At 42.6% G+C, this 19,389-nt stretch overlaps 2 protein-coding genes across 3 annotated transcripts in view; both read right to left on the reverse strand.

The window, feature by feature from the left end:
- LOC139663774 (ERC protein 2-like) overlaps positions 1-10,945 on the reverse strand; it is an 82,235-nt gene extending 71,290 nt beyond the window's left edge. Inside the window, exons 1-3 of the mRNA XM_071542516.1 lie at positions 10,076-10,945; positions 4,545-4,568; positions 3,602-4,426 (exon numbers count right to left, since the gene is read on the reverse strand). Of these exons, the coding sequence (XP_071398617.1) occupies positions 3,602-4,426; positions 4,545-4,568; positions 10,076-10,945 (1,719 nt within the window). The remainder of the gene's footprint in view (positions 1-3,601; positions 4,427-4,544; positions 4,569-10,075) is intronic.
- Positions 10,946-13,853: 2,908 nt separating this feature from the next.
- On the reverse strand, positions 13,854-18,762 carry tlr9 (toll-like receptor 9). 2 transcript variants are annotated; one of them, XM_071542467.1, is made up of 4 exons: positions 18,702-18,762; positions 16,912-18,326; positions 15,360-16,632; positions 13,854-15,209 (listed from the first exon to the last, which is right to left on the reverse strand). In XM_071542467.1, exons 1-4 carry the CDS (start codon positions 18,729-18,731, stop codon positions 15,003-15,005), a joined length of 2,925 nt encoding a protein of 974 aa, XP_071398568.1. In that variant the 5' UTR covers positions 18,732-18,762; the 3' UTR covers positions 13,854-15,002. The 2 variants fall into 2 exon arrangements, with proteins under 2 accessions (XP_071398568.1, XP_071398567.1); XM_071542466.1 differs by having other exon boundaries at positions 15,360-18,326.
- Between the last annotated feature and the right edge of the window lie 627 nt (positions 18,763-19,389).

Here is a 19,389-nt window from a genome sequence, read left to right on the forward strand (position 1 = left end):
TTTAGCTATGTGGGAAACAAAAAAAACATTAAATGACAGATAAATGTAGATTTAAATTCTACCATTTTAGTAGTCCTTAAAATATTCACTATGTACATTGATTACCTACTCCTTATTTCATTTCTTACAAGTAACTATTCTAATGTTAGGACTAGTATTACTATTGAATTATTAATTATTTAATTATTGAACTATTGAATTACAGTGTGTAGTGTCTCTAGTCAAAATGAATACAGTGTATGACTTTCACTAATAACATTTTCAATTGACCAACTTGGTTTGATGTTTTTAAATGCCAAGCAAAAAAAAAAGATGTATGTATATCATAAATAGTGAATAGCTAACATTATTAGCTTGTAACAATGAAATGGTGACAGATTTAACTATTGGAAGAGTGACTAGTAATTCCATACTATTGCTTACTTAGTCTATGGGCTAGTATGTTGAAGTGGTCCAAGGGGGTGAGTTACAGGCTTTAAGTTAGGATTGGTCAGTTTGGTGTGAAATTATCTTGTCTAGCAAAAATCCTGGAATCTTTGGTAAATAACCAACTCAAGGCATTTCTTTCAAGTCACTCTGTATTAAGTACGCACCAATCTGGATTTAGAGCTAATCACAGCACTATTTCAGCTATTACATTAGTTACAAATAATATAGTTTCCGCTCTAGACAATAAGAAACATTGTGCTGCCCTTTTTATAGATCTGTCAAAAGCATGTGATACAGTTGATCATCCTTTGCTCTTACAAAGGTTATGCAGTATTGGCTTTGATGGAAAGGCTTGTGATTGGTTTCGGAGTTATTTGTTTGAGAGACTTCAGTGTGTAAAGTCGGGAAGTGTCCAGTCTGAGTTCTTGCCAGTAACAAAAGGTGTTCCGCAAGGTTCAATTTTGGGTCCTGTCCTCTTCACCATTTATATTAATGATATTGTCTCTTCATATTGTATTGCTGATTCTGTACAACTAGCCATTGAGAACCTGCAACTTTCCTTTAATGCTCTACAAGATGCTCTTATTAATCTTAAACTGGTACTTAATGCAAATAAAACAAAATTCATGCTGTTTACTAGAGCCAGAAATATTGATTACAATTGTATGCATATATCCACTGCGAATGGATCTAACATTGAGAGAGTTACTGAATATAAATATCTTGGCATCTGGCTTGATGAGAAATTTACTTTTAAATACCATATAGACAATCTTGTTAGCAAACTGCGTCAAAAAATTGGCTTCTTTTACAGAAACAGAACCAGCTTCCCTATGATTAGCAGAAAGAGGATTGTTGAGGCAGTTTTCCTATCAGTGTTGGATTATGGGGATGTAATTTACAGAAATGCTGCTCTTTCCACTCTTAAACCCCTAGACACGGTTTATTATTCTGCCCTCAGATTTATTACTGGTGATAGCTATGGTACTCACCATTGCATTCTGTATAATAAGGTGGGTTGGTCTTCTCTGGCAGAGAGGCGTAATAAGCATTGGTATTTGTTTATATATAAAGCCCTTGTTGGAAAGCCACCACCTTACATTTCAATGATGCTGGATTGGAACCTTGGACCCTATCAAACTCGCTCAAATGGTCCCCCAAGCATGGTCTAAATTTGGACAATCAGCCTTTTATTTTAGTGCTCCAAATTCTTGGAATGATCTTCAACACACGCTAAAAATCAATACTCTACTAACCTATGGACAATTTAAAACCATGATCACAAACCTCCCTGCCTCAATGTATAACTGTTTTAATTGATTTTCTTTATTCTCATCTATGTCTTGTCCTATTTATTTTAAACTTTTAACTTGTTTGTAACTCGACATCATTGTAAATGAGGGCAACCTCAATGGTTATTCGAGTTGAAATAAAGGTTTGAATGAATGAATGAATTTAAACAAAGGGCGAATTACAAAATTTCTGTTCAATAACGCACATCTGAATATAAATATATAATGTTTGATCATCATACAGTATATCATGGTGTGCATGCACACTTTTCTTCTATCTGCTCTCTCTGTCGTGCATGTGCACACACACACACAAACACACTCTCACACATGCACACACAGACTCCTTCACCCCATCTCCACCTCAGAGAAGAGAAGGCCAAGAGGAGAGGGGGAAAAAAACTAAGAACAACAATCCTCTCTCTTTTCAATCAGGGCGGTCGGTGTGTTTTCCCTCATTAATCATAGATTAATATTCAGACAAACACAGTCTGTTTTTCTACCTTAGAAAAACACTCCTTTCTCCCATCTCTCTCTCACCTCCCCCCCCCCCTTTCTCCATAGCACACACAGTATGTGTTAAGCTGTCAAGCAGTTAAAAATAGCATGGCGGAGAGTGTGTGTGTGAACAGGTACTCACCTCTTACACACACCGCATGACTAGGCTCCACACACATTGCATACACATACACACACACACACAAGTACACACATGCACAGCAGTGGTAGCATTCCAGCATGGGCTAAAACACCCACGCTCACCCTCTGACAAAATCACCACAGTGACCAGACACCCGGCACAGGTGGATATCCCATCATCCACCAGGAGCAGTCAGAGGGAGTGTCCTTGCTAGAAATGCTAAGCTGACAGACCCCAGATGTGCACGCATGCTCTCACACACACACACACACACACACACACACACAATCATTCTGACTGGGCGCAGCAGACACAGAAGCAGACAAACAACACATAGGCCGAAAAACAAGAACACTATGACACAAACAATAGTGCAGGCATGCACAGACACACACACACACTGACAGAGAGGTAGAGAAATTAAAGGCTAAGAAGATTTAGGAGTTAAAAATAAACAAGGCATGAGTGAGGAGCAGAGAGCAACCTATTGCTAGCCCTCCTGGCAGAGGAGACAAACACACCTGTGCTACGAAACACACCGCTGTCACTGCTTACTGGATGCTTAGTGCTTTCATTTTTAAAAGAATACAATTATTGGAGGCTCTGGGTTCATGTGTAAGAAAAAAGGAAAAATAGGAAAGATTCACCAGAGAATTAGGTTTGAGCTTACTTAGTGAGATTAAATAGAATATTATTGTTTTTTCTTCTTTTTTAAGTGATTGTATTTGAAGTAAGTAAATTTGACACCTTAATAAATAATTTAAAATTCCTCTGCACAAAAAAGATCACTGTATGCCACATACTGTAGAATAGCAAAGCGCAAAACACGTACAACTGACATGTGACACACACACATATGCATGCACACATACACACACGTACACACACAGAGTCAGATTGTATGTGTAAGGCTGAACACAGGCTTAGAGCGCTTCGTATGTTAATCTGGCCCATTGATAAGACCTGCTGAGCTGCTTTCTGCTCTCACACTCTGCTTAACACAGACACAGACACACACACACAAATGCATGCAGACAAATGTTATTAATTCATCTCACTGATGGCTATGCAAATGCCAACAAATACATACAAACAGATAACACACACATGCATCAGAGAAACTGCTAAAATCACTTCAGTTTCATGGATAAAAAGCTCTTATTGATATCGTTTTGAACAGTTCAAAGACCACCAATTGAAGCCTTGACAAATACAGTAATAAAACCAGAAAAACACACACCTCTCTCACATGTATGTTCTCCAGCTGGGCTTCGGCCTCCTGGGCTGCCATGGTTATGATGCCTGTCCTCTGTCCCCGGCCCCAGTGTCCCTGGCCCTGTCCCTGGCCCTGTCCCTGGCCCTGTCCCTGTCCCTGTCCCTGGCCCTGGCCCTGGCCCTGGAGCATCTCCAACAGTCTCTGGATGCTCTCGTCCCGAGCGCCCAGTGTCTGCTTCTGCGAGTCAATTCTCATCTCCATCTCTTCCATGGTCTTCCTCAGCAGGAACAGCTCCTTAGCCTGCCGCTCGTGCTCCGACTGTAATCGGAAGAAGTTCTCCTCCGACGGATCCAGAGGAGGGGGCGAGGAGAAGCCGTCACACCCGGGCACCTGGCAGGGGCTGCGGGGCCGGGCAGAGCTCGAGCTGGGCATCGCCCCTGGACCTTGGCTGTGGCTGTAGAGGTGCTGACTGGGGCTGTTCCTCGGCCCAGGCTGGAGGGTGTTGGCTGGGCTCAGTCTCTGTGTGGCTCCCCCCGCATTGGAGCCATACCCAGGGCTGTGGATGATGATGTCTGCTTGCTGTTGCCTCGGGTTGTAGGTGTTGGACGGGCTGGCTCTGGGGCTGTGCCTGGGCCCAGGGCTGTGGAGCTGGCTGGGGCTTTGTCTGGGGCTTTGTCTGGGGCTGTGGCCAGGGCTGAGGCCTCCTCTGTGGTCCTGGTCCATGTGCAGGTCTCTATAAGAGCCAGAGTTCCCCTGCTGTTGTTGTTGTTGTTGTTGTTGCAGCCGATTGTTCATCTCCCTGTGAGCTCTCAGCTCTTCCTGTAGCTCCTGCACTGTTAGCGGAAGTTGCTACAGAGAGAGAGAGGGAGAAAGGGGCTATTGAGTCAGAAAACACACAAATATACAGACACAAATTAAAGATTACAAAACACATGAAGTCACCTACACATCTAAGACCAAAACAGACCTTGTTTCTTCTGATATCCACAGGCTGCAGCAGAGGGTTCATAAGAAAAAAAAACATTCATAAAACAAAATAGAAAAAAAAAAATATAACAAAAAAAAAGACTCAACATCAAACAGTTAGATTGCTTCTGTCTCCTCAATTTGTAAAGCTGTTGGTCGATGATTATACACTTTGGCCATGAGGAGGCGACATTTCTCTTCAAAAATACATACAGCATACTTATAAATGAAAGTGACTGAATCTTGTTTGGAGTGAGATGAACATACAGAGTGGTGGCATTTCAACAGAAAACAATGGTACAACTCATCAAAATGAAAAGACAGAAAATTCCAAACATTACAATTGTACCTCAAAGAGAATGGAGTGACAGCCAGTTAACCTAAAAGCTCTGAGAACATCAAACCAACATGGTAGGGTAGCAAAATAAATGATTTTCAGAACACAACGGTGAGTGTGGTTGGGCACAACACATCTTAATCAACATTTCTGCTTTGAACACACGCAGCATTGCAAGGTAATACAAGATGCAATATGCAAATCTACATTCACAGCTCTCAGCTTTCCTGACAAGACTGACAACTAGAGCTAGAGATTCACTCTGTGCTTGAAACCATGGACACAGAACATTCTTCACTATTGACTGAGCAGGGGAAGATATTTTCTTTAAGGAAATACAACAAAAGGAAATCAAACAAAAGGAAAAACACAAACATGTACACATATACGGGCCACATACAGAACACACGTCAACATTGATGGACACAAACACTCAATGGAAGGAAAATGACTCATGTATTCATCTGTGTGAAGATATTTCAGACCCCCCTGCTCGGGTCCAGAAGGCGGAGAGCGCCAAGGACACAGAGTTGAGATGTAGGAGGGAGGTGAGGTTGAACACACATAATCAATGCAACAAGCTAGCGCTGAATATCAAGTCAGAGTGGGTGGACTATCCTCAGCACACACAACTGTGACTGTAGATACACATACATATGTACAAGCTTGCACACACACACACACACACACACATGCACGCTCCAAACAAACAGATGGTGAGGGGTAAAATTCTGGTCATTTGCAGCTGAAGGAAAAGGTGACATTCCTTATGCTAATGTGTGTATGGTCTACTGTCAGAACCACCTCTCCCCTTGCTGTCTCTAAGGGCAAGAAACAAGGGGGTGGAAGTGGAGGAGGGGAAAGAGAAGAAAGGGCGGGAGGTGAACGATTGCAGATAAGTCAGAATAACATCTTCTGCATCAGGTATAACTTTTGCTTGTACGAAATATACTAGTGACTGAAAGAAACAGCTTTTCTGCTGTGTGATACAGGCTGTAGACACTGTAAGTGGAATGAAAGGGAGTTGAGAGACAAAAAGAGCTTGTGCCAATTTAATGAGTGATCAATACCGGCTGCAAAGCCCCATCCACTATCGAATGGAGTTAAACAATACTTAAATGAGAAAGGAGAGAGAGGGAGAGAGAGAGAGGGAGAGAGAGAGAGAGAGAGAGAGAGAGAGAGAGAGAGAGAGAGAGAGAGGGTCATGGATTGTCTAATAAATTATTAGATTTTTCAATTATTTATCAATTTCCTAAATATTTGACAGTAAAGAGACCGATCCTCTTTTTTGGACTTTTTCCTTTTTAAGCTGGACTACTTAATATAAGTTTTGCTGGAAATACATATAAACTATTTAACTTTGCCAAAATGTGAACGCAAATTGACTTATTTGGTTACAGTGATTGATTATGAACTGATTCTAAAACTTTGCACATTACTAGCAATTACTAGTATGGGTGTCTGTGTGTGCGCGTGTGTGTGTGTTTGTCTGTGTCTGTGTGTATGTGTGTCTATGTGCGTATGTGTGTAGCCCTGCAAGCCCCAATATGCTGTGTAAAAAGCTGTATAAAAAGATCATCAGTCTTGGTAACCTTTTTTTGTACGAAAAACATTCGATCATACCACTTCAAACTAGATAATAGAGTGAATTAAAACGCAGGACAGAATTATCAAGCACAATTCAGTTCAAATTCTGGATGTTGAAAAATTGGTTCATCAGCTTTCTTAGCCATTCCTATGGTTTCTACCATGCCAGCTCTGTTCACGTAAATAAAATAAAATAATTCAAACAACCAAGATTTGTATTCACTCAATGGTTCACTTTTTCTCCCAGGCTCAATACACTGCCTGCAGTAGCCTAATATATCACAGTAAATAATGAAATAGCCATTCTCTACACCTACCCTTTCACTCTCTTGCGCTACAGGCACCCAAGGGTTATAAGTTCATAAATCTATGGGTTTCGGTAGATAAACTTATGCTTCACAAGGGAGGCGAAGGCAGAAAGAAAGTGTGAGAGAGTGTGTGGGAGAGAGAGTGAGAGAGGGATGAGCACACACTTGAAGTAATACACTAGCTCTATGGTTCTGTGGCCTGAAGGAGCAGAAGAGAGACAAGCACATCCATCTATCACAGAGAGGGTGAAGTCAGGACAAGCCTGCAGATACACAGGGGCCGTTAACATTTATTCTCCTGTTCCACTTTAATGCCGCGGACACAAGAATCTCACCATTAGTACTACAACGGAGAACACATTTATTTTCCATACACTTTACTAAAATCCCTCTGGCAGTTTTGCGTCTGGTGGGGGTGGTAGTGTGTGTGTGTGTGTGTGTGTGTGTGTGTGTGTGTGTGTATGTGTGTGTGTGTGTGTGTGTGTGAGTCTGTAGCAATAGAGGCTAATGTGGGAAATGTTGAACTCTGTCAGTTAAAGGAAGCACTCTGAGGAACATGTATTAACTGAAACTCTATAAAGAACACCACTTAAGTACACTCCTGTGTCCAATCTACCAGAGCAAGAGGAGTGAAACAGCTTTTGACTGTGTGTGTGTGTGTGTGTGCGCGTGCATGTGTGTGTGTGTGTGTGTGTGTGTGTAGAACTAGTAGTAGTAGTGTGTATGAAGTAGTGTGACAGCGTGAGATGAGCCATGCTATAAATACAAATGCAGAGGTGGCTCCTTGGTTACATGTGGAGAGTCAGATGGAAGAACACAGACTTGATTAAAGTTGTTGAGAGGAAAAGAAAGAGCGAGCTAAAAGGAGAAAGAAAAGTGTGTTTGTGTGCATGTATGTGTATGTGTGTATACAGTACAGGCCAAAAGTTTGGACACACCTTCTCATTCAATGCGTTTTCTTTATTTTCATGACTATTTACATTGTAGATTCTCACTGAAGGCATCAAAACTATGAATGAACACATGTGGAGTTATGTACTTAACAAAAAAAGGTGAAATAACTGAAAACATGTTTTATATTCTAGTTTCTTCAAAATAGCCACCCTTTGCTCTGATTACTGCTTTGCACACTCTTGGCATTCTCTCGATGAGCTTCAAGAGGTAGTCACCTGAAATGGTTTTCCAACAGTCTTGAAGGAGTTCCCAGAGGTGTTTAGCACTTGTTGGCCCCTTTGCCTTCACTCTGCGGTCCAGCTCACCCCAAACCATCTCGATTGGGTTCAGGTCCGGTGACTGTGGAGGCCAGGTCATCTGCCGCAGCACTCCATCACTCTCCTTCTTGGTCAAATAGCCCTTACACAGCCTGGAGGTGTGTTTGGGGTCATTGTCCTGTTGAAAAATAAATGATCGTCCAACTAAACGCAAACCGGATGGGATGGCATGTCGCTGCAGGATGCTGTGGTAGCCATGCTGGTTCAGTGTGCCTTCAATTTTGAATAAATCCCCAACAGTGTCACCAGCAAAACACCCCCACACCATCACACCTCCTCCTCCATGCTTCACAGTGGGAACCAGGCATGTGGAATCCATCCGTTCACCTTTTCTGCGTCTCACAAAGACACGGCGGTTGGAACCAAAGATCTCAAATTTGGACTCATCAGACCAAAGCACAGATTTCCACTGGTCTAATGTCCATTCCTTGTGTTTCTTGGCCCAAACAAATCTCTTCTGCTTGTTGCCTCTCCTTAGCAGTGGTTTCCTAGCAGCTATTTGACCATGAAGGCCTGATTCACGCAGTCTCCTCTTAACAGTTGTTCTAGAGATGGGTCTGCTGCTAGAACTCTGTGTGGCATTCATCTGGTCTCTGATCTGAGCTGCTGTTAACTTGCGATTTCTGAGGCTGGTGACTCGGATGAACTTATCCTCAGAAGCAGAGGTGACTCTTGGTCTTCCTTTCCTGGCTCGGTCCTCATGTGTGCCAGTTTCGTTGTAGCGCTTGATGGTTTTTGCGACTCCACTTGGGGACACATTTAAAGTTTTTGCAATTTTCCGGACTGACTGACCTTCATTTCTTAAAGTAATGATGGCCACTCGTTTTTCTTTAGTTAGCTGATTGGTTCTTGCCATAATATGAATTTTAACAGTTGTCCAATAGGGCTGTCGGCTGTGTATTAACCTCACTTCTGCACAACACAACTGATGGTCCCAACCCCATTGATAAAGCAAGAAATTCCACTAATTAATCCTGATAAGGCACACCTGTGAAGTGGAAACCATTTCAGGTGACTACCTCTTGAAGCTCATCAAGAGAATGCCAAGAGTGTGCAAAGCAGTAATCAGAGCAAAGGGTGGCTATTTTGAAGAAACTAGAATATAAAACATGTTTTCAGTTATTTCACCTTTTTTTGTTAAGTACATAACTCCACATGTGTTCATTCATAGTTTTGATGCCTTCAGTGAGAATCTACAATGTAAATAGTCATGAAAATAAAGAAAACGCGTTGAATGAGAAGGTGTGTCCAAACTTTTGGCCTGTACTGTATATGTGTGTGTGTGAGAGAGAGAGCAATAGACAGAGAGAGAGAGTGTGAAATATTCTCAGAATACGATGAATTTCCCCTTTTCCGGACTTCCAGGTGTTTTTACCTCCCTAGAGCAACGCAGACATACAGGGAAATTAAATGCCACACAGACAAATGAAGGACCAGAAAAACAGAGACAGGGCCAACAAATTAGAAAACAGAAGGAAGGCAGACGAAAACAGAGACAACAGATATAGCTATACAGCCAGACGGACAGATAGACAGTGCCTCAGACGGAATGAGCCAGACTACAGGGAGAGGTGGCACACGACAGACTAGCCACTATCCCTTCAGGAGGAGCTGTGAGCTTTTATAGAATCTGGCTACCACTTAGAATGGCTGCCACTAGGGCACGTTCCCATGGAAACACAGACAGCGCCGAGCCTGGCAAAAGTCTTTATAACCAAACTGCACAGAAGCCTTCACGTGGACACACCCTTGGAGACAGGAACAAAAGGTGTGATGTGAGACGGTGCAGATGAGATGAGCGGGTGAAGGCAAAAGTGTGAATGTGACGTGCAAGCGGACAAATCAACAATAATTGAAGAGTTTCATACCAAAATTAGATATCCACCATTTGAAAAATGTACTTACAGTCACATTTTAGCAGATGTAATCACACTTGCATGTGTTTTTTAAGTGAGTAGGTAAGAATTTTCTTCAAAATGGAAATATTGCATTTTGGAATAGAACTCTTCAATTCTGCCAGTATTCTCACCTGGCAGTCCTCCTGGTTAGTCCTGCACTGGTCCTTCAGAATAGAGGTCCTCACTCCCTCCTCCCGCCTAACCCCCCTGTCTCTCTTCACGTCCGGGCTCCAGAAGTTTACACTGTTCATGCTGGAGCCCATCCTTCCATCCCTCCCTCCGTCCATCTCCCTCCTCAGCAGGTCATTCTCTCTCTGAAGTTCCCTTAGCTGAGCTTGGAAATCCAGCGTGGACCCCTCTCCGCGTCCAGTCGAGTCCGGTCCCTGCTGATGTCTCCCAGGCTGGCGCCTCAGGCTGGAGGTCCCTCCTGGCAGCGGGTGATGAGTATGGTCTCCGTAGGGGTCTGATGGGTGAGGCGGCCCCGAGGACGTGATGTTTGGGCTGCTGCCCATGGCTGTTGAGCGGCCAGTGTAGGAGGAGCGGCTGGTGCTCCTACCCAGCGTCATGGTGCCTTTGGGGTATCCACCTGACGGTTCCAAGGCGTCCCGGTCACTGGGGTACATGGTGCCTGAAGTGGCATAGGCAGCACTCAGCGACTGGATGTTCTCCATTGACAGGGTTTTACCCCCTGGAGCTGTGGCTGAACCAGAAGCTGCTCCTTTGTTTGCTGCTGTACCAGGTTTCATCTTTGACCCTAGCTTTGAAGCTGACCCTTGACCTCCAGCCAATTTAGACCCTGGCGCAGGCACGCCCCCCGACACAGAGCCTGGCTCTAGCCCTGAGCGGGAGCCTGGCACTGAGCTCACAGCCTGTTTGCCCTTCCCCTGCTTGGGGGACTTGGAGAAGCGAGAATGAGATGTGCTGCCATCAGTGTGCCCACTACTCTTTGAGGCAGCAGACAGCTTACTCTGCGAGGGCTTGGCCCTAATGTTTAAAGGCATGGCTTATGTGTGAAAGACGATGTCTGAGAGGAAATCGTTAAGGTTGAGAATATTTTCATGTCCCTTTGTGGGACCAAAGTATGTGCTGTAAGGTTCAGAATAAAGGCCACTTCTTGGCTTCTCAGTTTTCACCTGTCCATCCCTGCAGTTTGGACTGCAGGACTTTATGACTGGCCATGATTCTGAGAGGATTGTTTAGGGCTAGAGCTTGAGTCTTAAGTGGTTCTAGTAAAAGAAATTGGCAGTGAGTGTGGGCTGCAGGGCTCCCAGACAGACGGGCCAGTAGTCTGGTGGTCTCAGATATAGCACAGGACATCATGGATTCTAGACAGGTCAGAGCAGGACAAACATTGGGAGAAAGACAATAAAATTATAGTCAATAATAGCATGGTTCAAATCAAACAAGACCTTACATGGTTTAGATTTTATGAGTCAATTTAGTGTTGACCATGTTTTACACTGAGTCACTGAAGAATTTAGAACACAAAATACAGTGAGAAACCCTTAAATCTCAACTTCCTTTTTTCTTAGTCTAAAGGACAAATTCACTTATTAATAGCATGGTAGGCTACTCTGTATTCCTCTCTCTCCTGTATTAGTGATCAGTGGCTACTCTTAGCCCCTCGTTACAAACCCTGTTCACTATGTAGATGGTGAAAGATAGAGAAAGACAGAGGCAGAGAGAGAGAGAGTGTCAAGCTTGACCATTTCAGCACCATGGACAGCACCAAATCCACTTGCAAAAGTGCTTAGTTAACTTTAACTTCAGCACAGGGAACAGAATCTTGATATGCCTGATATGTCTAAAAGAATCAGAGACAAAATTGTGTAGTTGGCTACGGCCATGGTAGAGTGCAGAGAGAATTGGCAGTCTTCATTATCTACCAGCCCCCCTGGGGCACCAGCAAAACTCATCTCCAGACTATCAGGGCTGTACACATACCTTAGGCTTCAACTAAAAATAGATGGCAGAAATAGAGACTTTGAATTTGGGCTAACTCACACACACTCAGTCACTCACTCACTCACTCACTCACTCACTCACACTTGGAAAGTACTGCACCACAATGACCATATACTATATATCTTGAGCATACACAAGGATTTAGGATCACTAGTTGTCTTCCAAGCTTACACAGCATTACATTAACACAAGTACAAAAAACTGATATGCATATCCTCAGGAAACCAGAGTGTGCACAGGCCAAGTCCAGGATGGACCAGACCTTGGGGACAGTCCACAAAGCAATGCAAATCCAAATCATAATCCCTCCTCTAATCTAAGAGGATTGGGTGTTGGGAGTCACTACACGGGATACAACTGAGAGATTGGTTACGTCTGCTTGTCAATCATACCATAGCTGTCAATCCCTTATCCATCATTGTATGAGACAATGAATTTAGCCTTATGTAGCAGCAATGGAACGACAGACACCGCGTGTCATTTTATTAAAGTGGTGCATTTACATCCAAAGTGACCGTGAAATTGCAATGATACTGATCGAAATAAACTCACAAGGATGATTATATCTAAATAATTCTCAAACAAAGAAATTGCTAACATGTTAGCGTGCTACTGTTGAAGCTTTTTGGGCATATCCATCATTCGTATTAAGATGGAGGTATCATAAGTCAGTAAAACAGTGGGCAGTTTCGATGCGCCAGGCGCAAAGTTTACCTCCTAGTCAAGCCATAGTCACAAAGAACCTCAACCATATGGTTTTGACGGACTGACTGATGCAAATTTAAACATTAAATGCCACAAGTGGAAAAGGGGAACATCTCACTTCATACCGGTCCCCAGTAGCCTATCCCAACGTTTTTGAGTTGGCAGCCAGCTGTTGCCGGGGAGTGAAAACTCGAGTCGCCGCCCCGACTGCAATATCGTAACACGCTGATTTGATTACATTTTCTCCACAAGTTCCACTGGTGTGTGACCCAGGTTAACCTGCTGCCAACCTAAAATCTACCCAGCAGACCACAGTATATTTTATGGGAGACACGGTTATAACAGCCGTTGTGCATGTGACTACGAAGCCTGGACACAGACGCCAAATAACTCTACTACGACCACGGCTGGGAGGATTAGTTTCTTTCTCATATGCACACGGCTACATGAGTTGGTACATTACATAATGAGTAAGCTGCCACACAAACTGAGAACATACAGTTTCATTTGTTTTAACATTGTTGCCAAATGAAGCCACGAGTCCAGGTGTGCGCAAAAACACTTTGCTTCTACCTTACCGGACAGGCCCTTCTCCATCACCGTAAAGTCCTGCTCGTACCCAGTCCGACCTCGGCGCAGGCTCCATGATCTCATCAGCTCATCTCTCTCATGACCTGTCCTGCTATCGGGGCCGCGTGGACGCGCGCTCCCTTCTAGCCTACAAGCTCTCGCGTGCACGATCTGCGCGGCGCGGCAGCATCAGGGACAGCCATGATTGGAGCCTTTTTTTCTTACCTACTGGCATACTCATGGGCGTCAACTGGCACTTGCAATAGGCTACCTTAAAAAAGAAATTAAAAAAATGATAATAAAACCTGTGTGCTTCTGTACAAGATAGTATGGTGACGTACGTCCAATAATGTATCTCATTGACCAAATAATCTTGTCAGTCATCAGTAATTTAAAATCAAGTCTAAGCAATGCAGTTTCAAAGTCTTCGTCACAAATGATATTAAGAGACTTCATTTAGGCTACTGAACTGATAGCCTTGGTTCGTCTGAATCAATCCTCTGAAATCACATTACTGATTGGAATTTATTTGGATAAAGAAACAGTCTAAACACAACAGGAAAATAGGTTAAGAAATAACAGACTAAACCTGTGATACCCAAACCAGGGTTCAGGGACCCACCAGAGGTCTTGGAGAAATTGCCAAGGGATCCCCAGCAAAATAACAATTTCAATAGTTTAATTCACTTTTACTTCATTCAAGTTAACTCACTGAGAGAATGTGTAAGAATTAGATAAGAATGTATTCTAACCAGAGGTTTCACTCTCAGATAACAGAGACAGTTTCCTGAGACAAAAATATTTTATTAAATGGTCTGTGGTCAAAAGTGTCTCACTCTGGAGGTTCTTAACATGAAAAAGTTTGGAACACCTGGGCTAAAAGATAAAGACAAGCTACACTGGTCACTCAGCAGGTCTTGCACAAATCTGATTTTGTCACTTTTTGTTATATTGTGTGCATGCACTGTCCCGTATCATTCAATTTACTCCTGTTCTGGTGAGCAGTTGTAGCCTGCAGAATGTTATGGGAGGAGAAAATAAGCTTTCTCTGTTCCTGCCATCACTGACAAACACAAGAGCACCCTAATTTTCTTCTTAAACCTCTTGAGAAATTACAGATGACCTAACTTTACTTTAGGCTACTTTTGAATGAATAAATGTATAACTTAATAGATAACTATTAAGTTGTCACCTGTAACCTAAACACAATTGGAGAAAAAGAATTATCAGTTTCATTTCCTCTAAACGTGTCCCAGAAGAGAAGTGAAATACTGAAAATTGGAGATGGGGGCATTATATATACATCACTTTCTTGTGACACTTATGAAATGTGGTTGCTAGAATAATATAAAATACAATTACATTATCATGCAAGGTGAAGCAGGTGCATTGAAAATATCTAACAGGAATTATTTAGTAAACCATTAAATATCTAATTCATTATTTAGACAGCCAGCCAGGTAGCACAGTGGTACACAAAGGATGAAAAGTAAAATAGTTACATGAAAGAACTAATAAAATTGAAAATAAAAAATGTCATTCAGGGGCATTTTGATGGCCCCCCCACCCAGTCTTTGTTGTCTCTCTCTACTTAAAACTATCTAATAAATGCAAATAAATACAAAACAAACAAAAAACATGTCATTCAGACATTAAAAACATCAAACAAATATTATCAGACTAACATTACAGATTTATGGAAGGAATCGGGGGGTAAGTTGCCAAATTAGGTGATGGGAAGGAGGCAAAGTTCCTCATGAAATTAGATTTTTTTCCCAAAGTGTTCTGTATCCGCAGTCAGAAGGGAGAAGTATAAAGTCATATGAAACTTTCACTCATGTTGCTGTCATACAATCGAAGGTTATCTGACGATAATGTCATTCTCATTCTATTCCAGAACAGAGGTTGGGCCCTTGGGTTCCTCGGCCAGGACAATACTGACTTTCTGCACAACCGCTTCCTCAGTTGAAGGTACTTCAGTTTGGGAAACATCTCGTCCAACAGAACCAGCACTGCCACGTCCACCTGGTTTAGATAAAATCAGAGACGATTTTGTTATATGGAAACATGCCAACAACTCAATGGGAATAGGACAGACATCCACCAAATACACATAAAGATGAATCAAAATACACTGCCTGATGAAAATGAAATAAAAAAGTTAGTTTTACAAACCTTCTCATCCAGAAGCCTCTGCTGAACCATGAAGAAAGCCTGCCGTATCACACCATTCACCGCTGCACCACCACTGGACAGCACAAACACTGTCTTCACGCTGCTATAGACCGCATCGTGGAGGTTCTCGATACAGGAAAGCCCAGGAATCCAGTCCCTTTCTTCCAAACAGAGACAGAACCTCCTGTGATGTGAGCTCTCCAGATGGACAGTTAACTCGTTGTAGACCCAATCCCTCACAGCCTGGTTCCCTGTGTCAAACACCACAAAAGCATCATGGTGTTTGTGGGAGTCACTGCCGGGCAGCTGGGAGTAGCCCTTGTGTCCTGCCCACAGCACCTGCACGCAGTACCACAGATCCCAGCCATAGAGGTGCTTCAACAGGGGCAGGACAGTAAATGCCACAGCCATGAAGGAACTGAAGAGGAAGGCTAAGCTACCGTAGACATCCTGGCAGGAACGCTGGTCAATGGACAGCACACTCTCACCCTGCAGGGACTCTGGGAATTCACAGTGAACATGTGTGGTGAGATAAGGAACTTCCACAGGAGTGGTACGCAGGAAGTCTGCAAACCAAGAAGTATCACAGTCACATTTAAAGGGGTTGGCATGCAGGGTGAGTTTCTGAAGGGCACTGACATTTTTCAGTAGGGCAGGGAGCAGCTGGTGGTTCAGCTGTTTGAGATAGTTGTGGCTGAGATAGAGATAACGCAAGGCTTTCACCTTACTGAAGAAGTCTTCAGGAACAGAGCTTATATGGTTGCGACTAAGGTCCAAGAGAGAAAAATTTGATCCAAATGTTATGACTATATGAGGCAAATCGGCAAGGTAGTTTCCACTGAGGTTGAGGTGACGTAGACTTCTGAGTGCTGTGATGTTTTGCCATGGGAAATAGTTCAGATGATTGTTGCTGATGTTGAGAGCCTCAGTGCTTCTTGGTAGGTTACAGAGCACATCTGGTGAGATTCGCCTCAGCTCATTCTGAGAGATATCCAGGTAGATTAAGTTTGTAAGGTCTTGGAAGAAATGGATGTAGTTGTTGTTACCGGGAGCCCACATGATGTCTAGGTGATTTCCAGAGAAGTAGAGGTACTTCAAAGAGTTGCTGTTCAACCTGTGATCTATCCGCATCCCAATGCCATTGTTTGCCAGACTTAGGACTTCCAAGTTAGTCAGACTATGGATGAACTCAAAGCGATGGCCCATGCCCCTCATCAGGAAGTGAAATTCATTGTTACTAAGGTCCAGTATCTTCAGACTGGTGTTAAGCTCACTGAAAGCCTCTCGATAATAAAGATCAATTCTATTGTATGCCATATTAAGATAAACTAAATTTTTCATGTTATTAAACAGCCCACCCTTCAAGGTCTGGCTCATGTAATTGTAGGAAAGGTCTAAACAAACAGCATTTTCCATACCTACAAATGTATTTTTATTAAGAAAGAGAATGTCATTTTGAGAGAGGTCAAATGTCAAGTTATTTTGGCAGAAATAATATTTAAAGTCCGATATTGTTGGAATTTGTGACACATCGTCTTCCAATATTTCCAACAAGTTTGTTTGTTTGTTCAGTTCCCAGGGGTCACTTCTGGTGACCTTTCGATCTTTGAGCATAAGGGGTGGGTCAGGGAAATTATATGTATTTGAGTTCTGATTCTGAGAGTTTTGTTGTGACACATACTCAGATGATTGACTAGAAGAGCATGGAAGGAAGTTAAGCATGTTTTGGGAGAGGACAACGTTGGTAAGGGAAGGCAACTGTCCCAGAGCACTCATGTTACAAGTGTCGATGAAGTTCATTCGCAGCTCTAGTTTCTTTAGCTCACGAAGTTTGGAAAGAACTTCAAAGCTTTGGCTTGACAGGTTGTGGAAAAAGTTCCCACTGAGGAGAAGAGTTTGTAACCTGGAGACATTGCCAAGATGTTGTGAAAGGATCAGTTGATTAAATGTCTTCATTGGTTCATAGTTATAGATGAGGCTGATCCAAGTCAGGCCCTTCAGTTCTGTGAAGAAGGTGCCGTTACGGATGGCATATGCCAGGAGGTTGTCAGAAAGGTCCAAGCGCTTTAAATTCCTCAAAGGTTGGAAAAAGCCCTCGGGAAACGTACGCAGAGAGTTTCCCCTCAAACTTAGGTATCTTATAGAGCTGTTCTTAGCATAGAGTGAGTTTGGGTGTAGGTAGAGGGAGTGATTTTGGGGGCAAGGAAAGCAGGGCCGGGCTGCATGATCACAACGCTGGCAATTCCACTCCAAATTTAAAGATTTGAGAACGGTCAGGTTGGCAAACGCCCCTTCTAAAATCTCTGTGATTGTATTCTCTCTTAAATCCAGATCCTCCAGTGAGGCTGGCAGCCCTGTAGGGACTGCAGTCAAATTATTATATCCTAAAGAAAGTTTTTTGAGTTTAGAAAGCCCTCTGAAAACATCCTCATTGATGTAAAATGACTGGTTGCAAGGGTTTGCATAAAAGCAGTTCATAGTGAGGAGGAGCTGCTCTAGAAGTGGAGTGTTGAAAGAGTGGCTTAAGTTGAAGATCCGGTTAGTCTCTAGATCAAGAACCTTCAGGCTGTCAGGTAACCAGGGTAAAGAGGTGAGGCTGTTTCCTGACAGATGGAGAACCTCAAGATTGATCAGGCTCCTGAAGGCATCATCGTGGATCTCCATTTTGCATGAGTGGTCATCCAAAGGTCGCAGGCTACCTGGTAGACAATTCCCCATTATTTTCAGTTGCTGAAGGTTTGGAACACCTGAGAAAGCATGCGGCCCCACTTCCTGTATCTTGGTCTGACTTAAATCGAGTGACACCACTGTGGTAGACTTGATGACGGGAACGTGAATGAGTGGCCTGCCGTGGCAGTCTACTGTGGTGACATTCACATCATTGTCACAAGGGAAGAAGACAGGATTTCTGGTTCTCACTAATGGAAGAAGCTGACAAAGTATGAGAAAGACATTCTGCAACAGAGCCTGAAAAAAAACAAGAGAAAAAAAACACATAAGACTAATTCAATATTGACTGCTCAAAGTATGTAGTCCAAATAGGCAGCATACTGTTGCTTTATTTCAAGTATTATCCATTATTTGTATCACCCTAAACCTCCTACTGCTACTGAATCTGCATAGAATTGCCAGTAAATATTACCTTCTTTGAAACTCAAGCTGTCATGTGCTTGTCTTTATCTGAATGCAAGCATCTTGAAGTTTCATGCTTTCCCAGTAAATCATCTATTTTGTTCTCAATGTGATGATACAGTGGGTACATACATTTACTTATACTAAAAGAAGAATGGCATAGACCTGGTTTTCTGTGTAAATGGCAAAATATAATTTTATCCTACTTACCATATTAAGTATTGCATTTATCTTCAACATTCACGTTGGGAGCCAGCTGACACAATCTTTAATCCAGTTTGGGAGAGGAATGAACTAAAAAAAATAAAAAAAGGTATCTGAACGTCTGTGGAGTGACGCACAACTGGACCCACTTATGCAGAAGTGAAAGCATGTGGGGGTGCATTCAGCATCCAGATGGTGATCATGTGATCAAAATGAAAGTCAATATCATGAGGATCACCAGATACTGATATCACCTTAAATGTAATCTAAAAAAAACCATAAAACAATATTTTACAATACCTTATCTTAAAGCTTGAATGATAATCACTCTCTGTATAGGATATACAGAGTCCAACTATTTTAATGCTATCCTTTTCGGGAGGAAGTTTTTCATGTGAGATGAGGTTGCACAAACTTTCTTTGTTCCCTATAGATTCTAAAGAAAATATATGGGGAAGCAATTTACCACGTCACCACCCACCAAATCAATCTTACTTAAAAGTTATTTTATCTGAACAAATTGCATTGTATCACAAGATTTGTCCCAAACTGTTTTCTGTTACAATGCCTTTATTAAGTACACTGTATCATTTAATCTACTGTCAAAGGTGTATTGATGCCTTCTGATTAAACTCAACATAAATCATAACAATGGTTAGAGAAAAGACCGATTCTTATATGAATTTCTTTGGAA

This window comes from Centroberyx affinis, unplaced genomic scaffold (assembly GCF_046629955.1).
Source record: "Centroberyx affinis isolate AG114_WGS23_722 - 3 ecotype Tasmania unplaced genomic scaffold, CSIRO-AGI_Caff_v1 ptg004114l_1, whole genome shotgun sequence".
Classification (NCBI taxonomy): Eukaryota; Metazoa; Chordata; class Actinopteri; order Beryciformes; family Berycidae; genus Centroberyx; species Centroberyx affinis.